The sequence below is a fragment of the Podarcis tiliguerta genome (genome assembly GCF_965153285.1).
Source record: "Podarcis tiliguerta genome assembly, chromosome: 8".
NCBI lineage: Eukaryota > Metazoa > Chordata > Lepidosauria > Squamata > Lacertidae > Podarcis > Podarcis tiliguerta.
In genome coordinates this window covers 70,322,900-70,338,044 of record NC_139541.1, presented here as the reverse complement: position 1 = coordinate 70,338,044, position 15,145 = coordinate 70,322,900, and the positions used below count along the sequence as shown (strand labels likewise).

The 15,145-nt window shown below is 46.3% G+C and overlaps 1 protein-coding gene across 4 annotated transcripts in view; it reads right to left on the bottom strand.

Moving 5' to 3' along the window:
* The window catches only part of LSR (lipolysis stimulated lipoprotein receptor), a 30,140-nt gene that overhangs the window by 12,367 nt on the left and 2,628 nt on the right, over positions 1–15,145 (bottom strand). For all 4 annotated transcript variants that reach the window (XM_083455306.1, XM_083455305.1, XM_083455308.1 and 1 more), the window contains exons 2-3: positions 11,578–11,919; positions 3,931–4,050 (exon numbers count right to left, since the gene is read on the bottom strand). In XM_083455306.1, the coding sequence (XP_083311432.1) occupies positions 3,931–4,050; positions 11,578–11,919 (462 nt within the window). The remainder of the gene's footprint in view (positions 1–3,930; positions 4,051–11,577; positions 11,920–15,145) is intronic.

The following is a 15,145-nucleotide window of genomic DNA, read 5'->3' as shown; positions in this document are numbered from 1 at the left end:
AAAACATCATTAGATCCTTTAGATCTATCCAATTACCGCCCGGTTTCGAATCTTCCATTCCTGGGTAAGGTGATTGAGAGAGCGGTTGCTGAACAGCTTGGTAGGTTTCTGGATGAAACATCGGCTCTCGATCCATTCCAGTCCGGCTTCCGCGCTGGTCATGGGACCGAGACGGCTCTGGTCGCCCTAACAGATGATCTCCGCAGGCAGCTGGATCGAGGCGGGTCGGGGCTGCTGATTCTTCTAGACCTGTCAGCAGCCTTCGACATGGTCGATCACGAACTCCTGGACCACCGCCTTGCCGACGTGGGGATCCAGGGCACAGTCCTTCAATGGCTGCGCTCGTTTCTCTCTGGTCGGGGACAGAGGGTGGCGCTTGGGGGGGAATTGTCATCGCGCCACTCCCTGGTGTGTGGAGTGCCTCAGGGTGCGATTCTCTCTCCGATGCTTTTTAACATCTTTATGCGCCCCCTCGCCCAGCTTGTCCGGAGTTTTGGGCTGGGCTGCCATCAGTATGCTGATGACACCCAACTCTATCTGTTGATGGATGGCCATCCTGACTCGGCCCCAGACACACTGACCAGATGCCTGGAAGCTGTGGCTGGATGGTTTCGTGGGAGCCGGTTGAAGTTAAATCCTTCGAAGACAGAGGTCCTCTGGCTGGGACGGGGCGATATGGGATTGAGGGGGCAACTCCCATCTCTTGCGGGGGTGCAACTAGTGCCAGCATCGTCCGTTAAGAGTTTGGGTGTAATCTTCGATACCTCCCTCTCTATGGAGGCGCAGATTACAGCTATAACAAAGGCGGCTTTTTTTCATCTCCGCCAAGCTAAGCAGTTGGCTCCTTATCTCTCTCGCCCTGACCTAGCCACTGTGATCCACGCGACGGTCACCTCCAGACTGGATTATTGTAACTCGCTCTACGTGGGGCTGCCCTTGAGACTGACCCAGAAACTCCAACGGGTGCAGAATGCCGCAGCGAGACTCCTTATGGGGTCGTCACTGCGAGATCACATTCATCCAGTACTATATCAGCTGCACTGGCTCCCGGTGGAGTACAGGATCAGGTTTAAGGTGCTGGTTTTAACCTTTAAAGCCCTATACGGCTTAGGACCCTCGTACCTGCGGGACCGCCTCTCCTGGTATGCCCCACAGAGAAACCTACGGTCTGCAAATAAAAACATCCTGAAGGTCCCAGGCCTCAGAGAGGTTAGGCTGGCCTCAACCAGAGCCAGAGCTTTCTCGGCTGTGGCACCAATCTGGTGGAACGCTCTGTCACAAGAGACTAGGGCCCTGCGGGACTTGACATCTTTCCGCAGGGCCTGTAAGACAGAGCTGTTCCACCAGGCCTTTGGTCAGGGCGCAGCCTGACCCCCTCCTCTGGCAATCTGCACAGGGTCCTGCTTGCTGGTTGCCATCAATTTGTTTCTGATTGATTTTATGGTGAAAAGTTTTTAGAATGTTGGATTGTTTTTATTGTTGTTAGCCGCCCTGAGCCCGGCTTTGGCTGGGGAGGGCGGGGTATAAATAAAATTTATTATTATTTATTATTATTATCTGAACATTAGTTAACTTGGCAGTCAGGCAATGCCAGAAAGTTGCTCAGGAGACTGCAGGATAGGACCAACAATCTGCCTAGTTGAAATCTGGATTCTAATGGTGGCCACACAGATGACTTTGAGAAGCTCACCAGGGCCAGTAGCCCTCGCATGTTGTTGTTTTTTGCCCTAGACGTACAGTACACAGAGATATACTTGCTCTGGACATGGAGGTTCCATTTAGCCAAGAGCCATGAGTGCAAAAGATAAGTAAAAATCACAGCACAAATTGCAAAATACAAATTAAAGAACGCAGTCACACAAACAAAGAACAGCAGCAGTTTGAAAACCAAGTCTGGGTCCCAAGGGCATGTTGCCCCCTTGGTATACAAAAGATGTTAATAAACAAAACAGATAAGATATGATGCTCCACACCCTTAATCCCTGCCACTGCAGGAAAGTCCATTCACATTCATTTCCTCACTGCTTCTCATAGTGGAAGATCTGCTCACAGCACACAACCACAAGCAGCGTGTTGGTGCACAAAATTCAACACTAAGGATCTGTGTTTGGTTTCGTTCTTTTAAGAACAAAACGAGCTTCTAGTCCTAATGTATGCAACAAGGAGCCTGAAAAGTACACAGGCAAAGCCTTATGAAATTAATCCAACTACAATGGAACTGGAAGGAAGAGGGTGTGTGGGATTAGGCCAAGCAAGTTGCCTTTCACCCAGTTAGACCACTGATCCATTTCCGACCGTCAACAATTCCCCAAGTCCTCAGACAAAACAAAAGGGTTGTTCCCAGCCCTGCTACCCAAGACAGTCTTAACTGCAACTACTACTGCATATGCACAAGGTCCCAAAATCAATCCCTAGCAACTCAAGCAATAATATTTCCAGCAGGTAGCATAAAGGCTTGTGTGCCCTTCGTAGCACACAATCATTGAGAAAGGCAGAAACATGTAGAATAAGCAAAATTCCATGCATTTTGCTTAAGTAACAATATACAAGAATAGTATATTTTTAAGCTACACAAAGGACACAAAATTCCTCATGACAGGGGCCAATGTTATAGGGCAGGGTGACGTGGCACTGCCCGCGATAAAGGGACACTTCAGAATGCCAGTCTCCACCCGCACTTAGAACTGGTTGCTCCAGTACAGTATCACAGACATGCACACGCACACACAGAGGTTTTGCAAAGAAAGTGTGCATAGCAAACAAAGATCAACCTGCAGCCTGGCTCCAGTCCAGAGACCCTGCTTTCTTCCCAGAAGACACACACACACACATTGGAGAGTATTTACAACTGACTACAAGAGGACACCCGAGTAGCAAATTTTTGTGTGTCTACGCATGAGTGTCCCAGATAGGGTGTGGCATAGGTTGGGAGTGTGAGGGATCCAGTGCTATAACAAAGCTGGGCATAAAGCAGTTCGGCTGATATGGCAGGCAATCAAACAGAAGGAATTATATGCTGCCTGGATACAGCCAGTGCTAGGACAGGAAGCACAGTGCTGGGGTCCCAGAAGCGGTTTCTCAGGCTGCTGGTGCAGCGCACAAAGCAGGCTAAGACAGTAGAGCAGGGGTCGGCAATGTTTTCGTGGCTTGGGCCGGTTCACAGTCCTGCAGACGCCGCCGTGGGCCAGTGTGTGTGCGCACGCACACGCAAACGCTATTTCCGGCACTCCTTCCAGCGTGGAGGAGGCATGCACAGCTTCCTGTTGGCTGCAGGAGCTTCCTGCAGCCAATGGGAAGCCAGCCAGCGTTGCGGAAGGCAGTCCCCACTCTCCTCCGGGCAGTAGCACGGCACATGGGAGCTAACCAAGCGGGTGGCAGGGGTCCATGGGCCGGTTAAACGACCCCCATGGGCCGCTTGTGCTGACCCCTGCAGTAGAGCCTGGGCAACAGAATGGGCTGCACCGGTTCAGACCCTGAGTTATTGAGGTGGGGAGATAAACATTTTGGATGCTTCCTTACATTTAAAAAGTCTGAGTGAAAACTAGCACAGCACCTCTCTTCTCTCCTGTGTTGTTTTTCTCCTTGGTGTATTTTTGTAACCCAACAAATTTGGGCTAGCAGTAACAAAATAAAAGCTACCACCTGCAATATGAACTACATCACCTCATTCTTCTGTGGATGAACCAAAACCCCTTATCTTCTTCTGAGTGGGTGGGACTTGAAAAGCAAAGGTACACACACCAGTTTTGCAGGGCAAACTAAGCTTGACAACCATCCAGGTCTTCCTTTCCTCCTGGGGATTTACCCAGTAGGCCAGCTAGACTTGTGCGAGAGCATCCTCTCCTATGAAGCCTCCCACAGCATGCAATTAAGTTGCCCTGATCTGTCCTGAGAGATTCCTGTGTGCTCAACAGCAGCCTTGTCACTTACCCAAAACAATGAGCTCAGCGTAGGCCTCGTTGTTGCCTTGCAAGTCTTGATTGGAAGTCACTGTGCAGTAGTACACCCCACTGTCTCCCCAAGCTGTCTGGTCAATGCTGAGGTCAGCATCTAGAGAAGGATGACAAAGAAGGCAGAGAAGAAGAAAAAAGTATCAACCCAGATGCTAAAACTCAGCTCCTTGGATAGATGAATGTTAAGCAGAGTCACGGCATCTTCTCTCAAGGTTGCGCCTCTGTAGGGAAACCTTGTATATTCCTACATACAAAACCATAATATTGTTCTAAAGAAAAATAATATTCTTCCGCTGGTTATTATAAACTGTACCATCAGTTTGGTTTTTGTCTTGGGAATCTATGAGCATCGCAGAAAGCTGCAAACCATTGCTCATGACGAGAAACCATACAGATACCTACCTTTCCAACCATTCATTTAAGGAAATTTACCTATATGTAAGAACTGGAAACTGCAGCAAGGTGGAGTATTTTGTGCACAAGTGTTGAATAGCACCTGTCTCTGAAAGCGAGCTCTGGACCCTAGAGAGAAGCTGTGCCCCAATTTCAGCCTGAATTGTTTTCAAAAGCTTAACCTAGCTTTTCTGCTGCAAGGAGATCAGAAATAGGCAACCATACTGGGCCTCTCTCAATTGGTGGAAGACTCATTGTTCAAGAGGAACACGAAAAGTAAAAAAGGAAATCTGCAGAGGCAAGCCATCCTACCCTGCCAGGGAAAAAAGTCCTAGGATTAAGCCAGAAACTGTCAGAGGGCCTTCTCCAGGGAAGACATTCCAAATTCACAATTAAATTGCCCAGCAACTTCTTGCAAGAGGGCTTGACTGGGGGGGGGCAGTTGTCCCTGCTACACCTTCTTTTACAGACAAGAGAGACAACCTAAGGCAGCTCTCCTCCTTGCACTCAGTGAAGCAAGAGTCCAAGGTCGCAAAGGGTCGAACACCCATTACTATTTCTGCAGCAGTGTCCCTGTCTCCAGCATCCAAGAACAGCCCAATCAGCACAAAAAGGAAGGTTCTTAGGCACTGTATGCTCCAAAGCCAAGCATTTATGAAAACCGAAAACACAAGGCTATTCAGGTGTTTTTTTTTTTATGGTGTGCAAGTTCTTCTAAACATAATTGAACTTCATGTAGAGCACAAGCCATTATATTGGAGCACACCAAATCATTTGCCCGTGTGTGTGCACAGAAAATAGATCTAACAGGAAGGGAGCACATGGAGATCGGCACTGATGTTGCAATGTACCTCTATTATTATTATTATTATTATTATTATGCTAAACTTGCATAATCTTAGAAGGGGTGTGGCTTGTGACCATGATGAAGGGACCCTGCACTTCTGAAAATGTTACACTACTGACCAATCTCTGTGCCTGGCTGAGGATGGAGGTCTGCAAAGATGAAGAGTTGTGCAGGTAAGCACTTCTATTTAGTAGGAGGGTACAAGAAGGTAGTATCCAATGCAGTGGTAGTTCACGTTGGGACCACTCACCAGCAGTAGGAGGGGGGAAGGTTGTTTTGAGACTTTTGCTGGATTCTCTGCCCAAAGTCTCAAGGAAAAAAATATTCCCTGTACAAAATTCCATCCATCAACAGTGATACTTCCCTTCTTAAAAGGGAAGTTACAATTTTAACACATTGCATTGGATGCTCTCGCTATGGTTAGGTAAGGGCTATTAGCAGATGCTCTTTTTTTCCTTCTTTGAGTCATACCAGGATGCAGAAATGGTTGAACTTGAAGTAGAATTAAATCGCAAGCAGGCAAGGACCAGCCCACAGGATGTATTGAATCTCCCAAGTATTTATTTTTTCCTCATCTGCACAACTCTGCAGTGCTGCTGTGTGGCAATTCATGGGCCAGTTATTCTCCCTTCTCTGGAAAGTAGACAGCTTTGGCCCATCAAGGCTCTCCAAGGGAAAGTCAGTGTGGAGAATGAATGACTCAATCCTGGAAAATATAGGAGGAGTGAAATAGGGCGGAAGTGCAGGGAAAAGGGTTTTCTCTCAGCTGGTTTGGATTCTGGTACTCCTCATTTGCTCCAAGGCTTCTGGCTGGGCCAGGTTAACAACAATTAGTTGGGTAGATCAAGCCATCAACACCTAAGATCACAGGGAAACCACTTCCCCACTTCCTTATACAGCCCAAAATAACATGCAATTATTCCCCACGTGCTAACTCACCTGGTGGCAATTTATGCCTTCAACTTCTTCCACTTTAACAAGTCCACAGAGGCAGCATTGGGTGAGGGAGAAGGAAATTGGTCACATACACATTCTAGCGCAGTTGCTGAAGCAACAAGTACGGCTCCCTATCTCTGACTGTAAAAACCAGGGATAGCCAACATGGTGCCCTCTAGATGTTCTCTCCCATCAGCCACAGTGAGAATGCCTGTCAGTCAGGGATGATGGGAGCTGTAGTCCAAGAACATCCTGAGGGCACCATGTCAACTACCCCTGGTCCAAACAGCATCTCTGCTGTTTTGCAGGAATGAGAAACTGGGTCTTTTCAGGCAGGGAACCCGCAGCCTTGCTATAGGGGTTCACAGCTGCATAAATAAAATAGGGTTTGTTCTGCAACAGCACTCAGGAATGTTTCCCCATAGCAAACCGATATATGTGCAAATATCAGATACACCGGCAGTGGCAATACAAGAGTTGATGGGGTTGGCCTCACTTTTACAGAACTGCTTTCCAGGCCTTGACTAAACTGCTTCTGATGCAACAGGACACTGTGAAGAGTGCCAGAGTGCACGGAAAAGCCATTTACCTTCCTGCCGCAGTGGTACTTGCACTGGCGTGCTTTTCAACTGCTAGGTTGGCAGGAGCTGGGACAGAGCAACGGGAGATCACTGCATCATGGGGATTCGAACCGCCGACCTTCTGATCAGCAAGCCCAAGAGGCTCAACGGTTTAGACCACAGCGCCACCTGCATAAGCCCAGGAGATACTAGGGACATGCTCAAGCACAGCAACATAGAATCATAGAGTTGGACGGGACCATTAAAAACCTATATAGATGGGTTTTGCAAATAAACATGTGTATTCTTTCCCCACCCTCTCCTGTTCCTAAAATTCTGTACAAAGGCCAGGACCACACCAAGGTCTTGAGCCACCACTTCACCATCCCTGTTTCGAGTGCACCAACACTTGCAAATCAGCGGAATATCAGCATATTCTACAAACCAATTGTTTCCAGAACCTGAACATCAGCCTAAGCTGCACCAAGTTTTTAAGTAGACGTTCTGTACTTCCTGAAATAACTGCAATTAGGTGCTTAGAAAGTGCTGCGAGGATGGAAAGTGCATTGCAATTATTTTTTTTAACTGCTGGTTATGGTGCTGCTGAAGGTTTCACAACTAAATTCACTCTGCCCATTACTAAGACGAGAACTATGCAGAGCTTAAGCAGCAGGGGGAAAACAGCACAGGTGTCCAAAAGGGTTGTTTTGGTTTTCTGCAATGTGAGTCAGACCTTAGTGTAGCAGGAGAGAAAAAACCCCTGTTATCACACTGCAATCTTTTCCATGGGTTTGCAAGGAGGCAAGAAAGAGAACATGCCTGTGATGACTCCAAATCTGGCGATCGACCCTTGTTTTGAAACATGTTATCACAAGCCGTAGGTTTTTTGCCATGAACTTCTGACCTGCTGGAACAGTAAATGCTGTTTATTCCTGTTTCGCCTCTCCTCTCAAGTCTTTGCTGATGTCAGAGTTCATAAGAGAGAGAAAAAGAAAGCAGCAGTACTTGCCAGAATTTAGCAGGGGTCGATTTTGTGATGCACAACAGCAGGAACGAGATAGTGAAAAGATTGCAGAATGGTTGCTGTTCTTGGTCCCAATTTGTAATTATTTTTATTTGGTTTATTTTATTTTAAACGAACTAGGGCTGCAATATATACAGCTTAATCCTATGCATGCTTACTGGGAAAACAGTCCCAATAATAAGTCAATCTTTGGCTTAGAAGGAAAGAGCAAAGGTGCAGGTACCCAGAGCAGAAACTTTGCTTCTTCCCTGCTCCAGAGCCAGTGTGGTGTAGTGGTTAAGAGTGGTGGACTCGTAATCTGGTGAATCGGGTTCGCGTCCCGCTCTTCCACATGCAGCTGCTGGGTGACCTTGGGCCAGTCACACTTCTCTGAAGTCTCTCAGCTTCACTCACCTCACAGAGTGTTTGTTGTGGGGGAGGAAGGGAAAGGAGAATGTTAGCCGCTTTGAGACTCCTTAGGGTAGTGATAAAGCGGAATATTAAATCCAAACTCCTCCTCCTCCTCCTCCTCCTCCTTCTTCTTCTTCCCAGAGCTAGTTCATGGTTTGCTTTAGAATAACGTGCAATCCCAGGCTTATGGTCTGTAAACCTCAGGCAAACCATAAGCAGTATACAAAGTGCAAACCTTGGTTACAGCTCTCAATTTGTTGGGAGACAAACCATTAAGCTGGCTTAGTTCTGGCCAGCGTGGCAACAGCAGGAATGGCGCTGGAGCAAAGCAGCTGCCATTTTCATTCCAGTTACCCACAAACATGGACTCTCTTGCAGAGTCATAGTCTGGCTTGGTGTTATGCGTGAACCAAGCCTCACCACAGCCAATAGGGTTCACTCTCGACTAAGTATTAAATCAGACTAAAAAGGTGTCTGATTAATCTGTTGGAAGTCATTTTGAGACAATTAAAAAACAACAACATAAGGCATTCTCCTCTCTGCAAGAGAGAAAGGGAAAATGCCTCTAAGATTTTACTTGCTGGAAAAGACAGGTATAAAATCAAGTATGATTCTTTTCCCCTTCGAAAACAATCTTCCATTCTCTCTTCCATTCTATCTCCTTAGAGCAGAAATGTGGGAACCTGGGCCTTCCAGATGCTGCGGGATTCCAACTCCTGGCAGCCTCAGCGAACGTGGGCAATGCTCAGGGAGGATGCAAGTTGGCAGTCCAGCATGTTCCCTGCCCCTGGAATAGGGTTTTGCTGCTTTCAGAAGTCATGCTATCAACCAGTGAACTGTGCTGTTCTCCAGTTGTGCAATACCTACCAATATCATCAAAAAGCAGTTAACAGGATTGTTGGGGTTTAGAAGTAGAACCGGATTCAAAGCCCTTTCAGGGTTGTAAGATTTGTTTTACGATTGATAAGATGTAGTTCGTAGTGAGCCCCAAGCAGTTCATTTGCTGGTTGCAAGAATACTTTAGGGTGTTAAAAAAACAACAACATTCAATCCATGCAGAAGCAACAACTCAAAACCTACATAGAGTGAATGCAAGCGAAACATAAAGAAAGTACATTGCTTAAGTACTCCAGGGTTTGTACAACCGAGGGTGGTGGGTTTGACCTTTTAAAAACTTTAGAAGATTTGGCCCTACACATCTCAGTGCCATGCTCCATCAATTACAATAGGGATCGGCAATTTTTTTTAGCCGCAGGTTGGTCCACTGTCCCTCAGACCTTGTGGCAGGCCAGAGAAGCAGCACCAGGTAGGAGGAGCTGGACGAAGAGGCGAGGGGGGCAAGTAGTCCTCCTCCCCACCACCCCCAGCCCCACCCGCTGCGCTTACCTTCCCTGGGGCTGCCACAACCACCACCACTGCTTTTTCCCGTGGGTAGGCAGAGCGAGCTCATCCGCTCCGCTCCCTGGTCCACAGGAGCACCAGGGTGGCGGCGGAGGGAAGATGAGCGGCACGAAAGGGCTGACTCTGGAGGGGCTGCTTAAAATGGCGCTCAGCCAGCCCCCTTCCTCCTCTACGTAGGGCAGGGAGAAGCCAGGACGAGGGAGGGAGGAGGCGCCACCGCGGTGTGTGTGGAGGGGGGGGAATAGAATGGCACGGGGAGAAATGGCGCAGCCCGAACAAACAGAATCCCCAAGCCGATCCACAGACAGTCTGCAGGCCGGATCCTGATTGGGCCTGATCCGGCCTGCGGACCTTAGTTTGCCAACCCCTGAATTACAATCAGATTTCTGACCCTCCCCAATCTTGCCATATCAAGTACCTGCTGCTTGCAGTTTGTGGTTCAAATCTACCAGCCCAGGCAAAACATTTTTCACTGAAGCCTGTGATTTGTCAAACTGTTAAGTGACTCAAGCACCTATCACTCAGTCTCTCTCTCCACCACGGAAGACTCCTAATACATACAGTAATGTGAATACTGTTGCAACACCACAATTTCTCTTTAGAAGCTTAGAGGCATAGCATTCTTTGCCTGTATGCTCTCACACTGAATTCTTGGCACCTCCGTTTAATCTCAAGTATCTGGGCTGAGAAAGACCCAGGAAGGGGAGGCTGTTACCAACAAGAGTTGACAAAAATTCAACTATCTAGGCTATTGGTTTTGGCTTTAACATGGATTACTGGGAACTCCTGCACTGAGTTTACATGACAAAATCAGTCTCTTATCAAGTGTGGCCTGCAGAGTGCTGCTACGCAGAACTCTGGGGACTGCACTGCCTGCAAATTCAGCTTTTGTAGCTTGAGGCCAAATAATCAAAAATTCAATTTTCCAAAGGCTTTTAGGATTAAGTTTTCTCGCAGAACCGAAATTCTCTCTGCACATTAAGCGGCTGTATGTTAGGCTAGGGGAGGAGTTGCCTAGCCAGGAAGCACAGCTAATCATTCCAGCACTTGTAAACTTATTGTTCTCTAGCTCCAGCCAACGGAGAAACTGGGGCACAGGAAGGTGTGGAATCTGGTCGCACCCAGTTGTAATCCTGGCACTTTGCCTTTCTTCTTCCTTGTGCTACAGATAAGACGTAGGTTTAAAAAAATCTCCATGAAACTCAAAAGAGAAAGCCTGGGGAAAGAATACTTTAGAAGTGAGACAGTGCTTTATGTGTTCAAAGCACTTCACATAATGTTACCCAGTTATCATTACAAGAGCCCTGTGATACTTTTATTTTATTTTATGTGAAAATTTACATCCCATCCTTCTAGGGCTTATGCACCACCGAAGACAGCTAAACATTTGACCAGGGGTGGCAAACCTCAGGCTAAATGCAGTCCTTCACCCCTCAGGCCATGCTCCTCTCTGGCCCAACAGTTATCTTGTCTTTAGAATGCATATGCTGCTGCTGTTCTCACCAAAGGAACCTATGGCACCTAGCAATCTGAGCCACAGCAAGAAGACCGCAAATACAACAGCCTGCACCAGTGAAACTGACAGAATCACAGGACAGCAGGAACTGGGTACCAAAAAAATCAAGACAAACAGCAGAATAAAGCCCCTGGGAAGCTGTACCAAGCTGTGAATCTGTAGCCACAAATAAGCGACAGTGTTTTAGGATCACGGCCTTTGTCTCCAAGATAAGCCAGATCTGACTGAAATACACTTCCAAAAAAACATCTTCCATTTTTCCAGCTTCCAGATCTTGGCTTCTATTCCATAATCCCGACCTGTCTACATTCTTAACTTATATCATCCTGTGCCCACCTAGAACACTGCTTTCTCTTCATACATACATACCTTCTTTGAGAAAGGCAATCTGATGCCACAGTTAGCCTATGGGACTTTGATCTGGGGTCAGATCCCCGCCCAAACAAGAAGCTCTCTGGGTGACTTTGGCCCCAACATTCCCAACCTAACCTACTTCACAGAGCAGCTGCTATTAGGGTTCTTGGAGACAGCCACCACGCCTGTTGCTATTTACTTACTATTGGTGACGGTGATGCGCCGGCCCTGGTAGAAGTCCCCAAGGGTCACTGCATTGCCTTGCTTGGTAGCTACAACCCGCACTGTCCTGGAGTTGTCCTGACACTCCACATATGGGTTGTACCCGGGGTTGTTCTGCTGCAGCTGGTTGGTGATCTGGCTGTCCTGGCTGCTGGGGTTAAAGGCATCTGCCAGGCGGCTCCGGCAGTAAGACTTGTACTTCCACGTGACAATAGGTGGTTGGGTGGCCGAAGTCTGGTAGTTGCACTGGAGAGTGACAGGTTGAAATAGGATGACCACGTTGAATGGGTTCTGCACTGTGACTTGCATCGCAGAGGCAGGATCTGGAGATAAGAGCAGACAGTCAGACAGGACGACATCGTAATGAGCAGGAAAGTAGTGGGAAATGCCACAGAGTTCCCTCCTGGAATGTTTCTCCACCACAGTCAATTACTATGACCATTGCACACTAGAATCCAGGACTGTGAATACTCCTGCCTTATCCTCTTAGCAAACGCCCCTTACGCTTTTTAACAAATTCATTTCAGGGGCATGCAGTCAGCCCTACCACCTAGTTAAGCCAGTCTGGCTTCTCTGCTTCATCTTCCAAGAGGAAATAAACATTTAAGTCTCAAGTGTGGAAATCAGACATGGTGTTTGCAAGCTCAGTGAAAACACAGCATTTTCTGTAACTAAATGCTGCCCATCCAAACCTGTCAAATGTTGATGGAGAGGCAAGAAATATCCCACAGCCTAGCCTCCTGGGAATCTGATGTATCTTTCTACACATGAGGTGAGCTAGAAAGCTTTGCTGTCACAAATACAGAAGCAAATTTATTAAGCCAAGGGTTTTTATCACGACTTCAACAGGGAACAAGAACTGGCATTAGCACAGAGTGAGGAAATGCACTCTCTCTTGTTGTTTTGTGGTATTGTTTTTTCTTTTTATTTTTAATGTATTGATTGTTAAATTTTTGTTGTTTCTTTTTCTCTTTGTAACTATTAAATATTTAATAAATATCATTTTTTTTAAAAAAAAAGAAATGCACTCTCACAGGCAAGAGAACCATTATGCATTTAACTTCATTCATACCCTTAACCTGTTTCCGGCTAACAGCCAGAAAAGAAAGCCAGAGAGTTGTTATTGGCATCTTTCAAACAAAAAGAAATGCAGGATGGTGGGGTGAAAGAGAGAGAGTAATGAACCCCATGAGCCTTTGTTTCTAGTCTGTCTTCCAGGAATCTTTCTCAAGACGATCTCTTTCCTTGACTCACCAGGCTTTATTTTATCTCAAATATTTATATATCACATTTCACGAAAAAACAACCACAAAGGTTTGAGAGTAAAATTTTCTCCAGCTCTGCATTTTAGACACTTCCACAGTCCAGCTGCCTACTTTCAATAAACCAGAGGTGGGAGACCTCCAGCACTAATTTGGCCGGCCACAGGACTCAATTTGACTTGCAAAAACATTTCCCACAAATCATCCCCACCTGCTCTATACCTGATGTCTGGAACTTTTTTTTTTTTCCTTCTCCAAAGGAAACACTTTGGATTCAAAACACTGGAGGAAGCAGTCTGAATCCAAACTGCTTCCTCTAAATGGAATGCCTTCCTCTAAACGATGCCTTATGAGGAACGGCTAAGGGAGCTGGGCATGTTTAGCCTGGAGAAGAGGAGGTCAAGGGGTGATATGATAGCCATGTTCAAATATATAAAAGGATGTCACATAGAGAAGGGAGAAAGGTTGTTTTCTGCTGCTCCAGAGAAGCGGACACGGAGCAATGGATCCAAACTACAAGAAAGAAGATTCCACCTAAACATTAGGAAGAATTTCCTGACAGTAAGAGCTGTTCGACAGTGGAATTTGCTGCCAAGGAGTGTGGTGGAGTCTCCTTCTTTGGAGGTCTTTAAGCAGAGGCTTGACAACCATATGTCAGGAGTGCTCTGATGGTGTTTCCTGCTTGGCAGGGGGTTGGACTCGATGGCCCTTGTGGTCTCTTCCAACTCTATGATTCTATGATTCTAAAGAGCGGGAAATGCTCCATTTTTAAATCAGCTGATTGGTGGCTACACCAAGCCTCTTTGAACATGCACACCCAGCACCAATCAGCTGAATGGTGCTGAAAGTACCTCTTCAAAGGAGGTTGCAGTCACTACTGATCAGCAGTCCTGGCAACCTCCATTGAACTTTGACATGTGTCAATCACAACTGCATCATTAAGATAGCGGAGGTCTTTCCCAGCAGTCAGCCTGCAAGGGGTGGGGGCAATTTAGTCCACCACCAGCCAGTTCCTCAGCCTGCTCTAAACACAGAACTAGAGCTATACATGCTAAACCAGGAGGGTTAATCAGTAACTGAAAAACAGCCTGAAGAAGGGGAAACTTGCAACAGCTTCTGGGTTACAGAAAATCGTTTCCCATTCTGAAAGGAACAAATGGCTTCCTATCGATGGCCTGCTAACCCCAGCATATGTTATTCTCATCTTCCCCAGTAATCCAACTGACTCATTAGCCAAGCCTTGTAAATAAGCCTACATAGAACTTGCGAATCCACAAAGACATTCTTGCAGTACATTAGCCACACAACAGTTTTTCCAGTTCAGCAGACCTAGTCGGCGGGAGGCAATTTACTTGCAGCTAATTTAGGGGAGCAGCTATTTGCAATACTACATAAACACACCTTCCATTTTCTTCCAATCAAACCAGTCAACATTCTAGCACTTAAATGAAGTGATGGACCACAGCTACTTCTTAATTTATTCATAACACTTGTCAACACCAATTGCTACCTATTATTTATTGATGGACACCTTTAAAATGTATTCTGTACATTTCTCTATCTTCAGTACATTTTATTTTATTTTATTGCTATGGCTAGTGGCTGATGCAAATAAAATTCTTCTGATCTGATTACCAAATCATGCAACAACCACTGTTCATAATCAACCCTGAGACTCAAAACTCCAATAGGAGTCTCCCGCCCCAAGTATTTCACCTTTCCACATATACAGCCAAGCATGCATAACTACTTCATGTACTGGCTGTGCTCAGACACCATGATAATCCATTATGGTTGTATCTGAACTCCGAAATATGCTTAATGTTAACTATGGTTTGTTAAAAGAAGCCAGTTTGGTTGTGGTGTAAAGTAAAATTAGTTTATTGTAAACAAATCCTAGTAAGTTAAACACATTTTGTTCAGTTCAGATATAAGCCATAAACAGGAGCATACTTTTTTGACCTTTTCTTCAGGGCCCAACCATGGAAGGATAGGGGAGGCCATGCCTGGTCCTGTCATAATAAACTAGGGGTTCTGGTGCCTGTCAGTACCAAAGAACATTGGCTCAAGTCACGGATTCTCATGATTTTTACATATAATCAGTTGAAAATCACAGAACAAATATATCTGTGTAAAAAGAGGTGACCTCTGATGTGATGGTGGTTTGAAGGGACCCCTTATAAAAAAAATTGAGGATCCATGAGGAAATGTACCTCAGAGTTATGTATCTGTGCCATGGCAGCTCCAAAAGCACCATATTGGGGGGGGGGGGGGAAGACTCATGAAA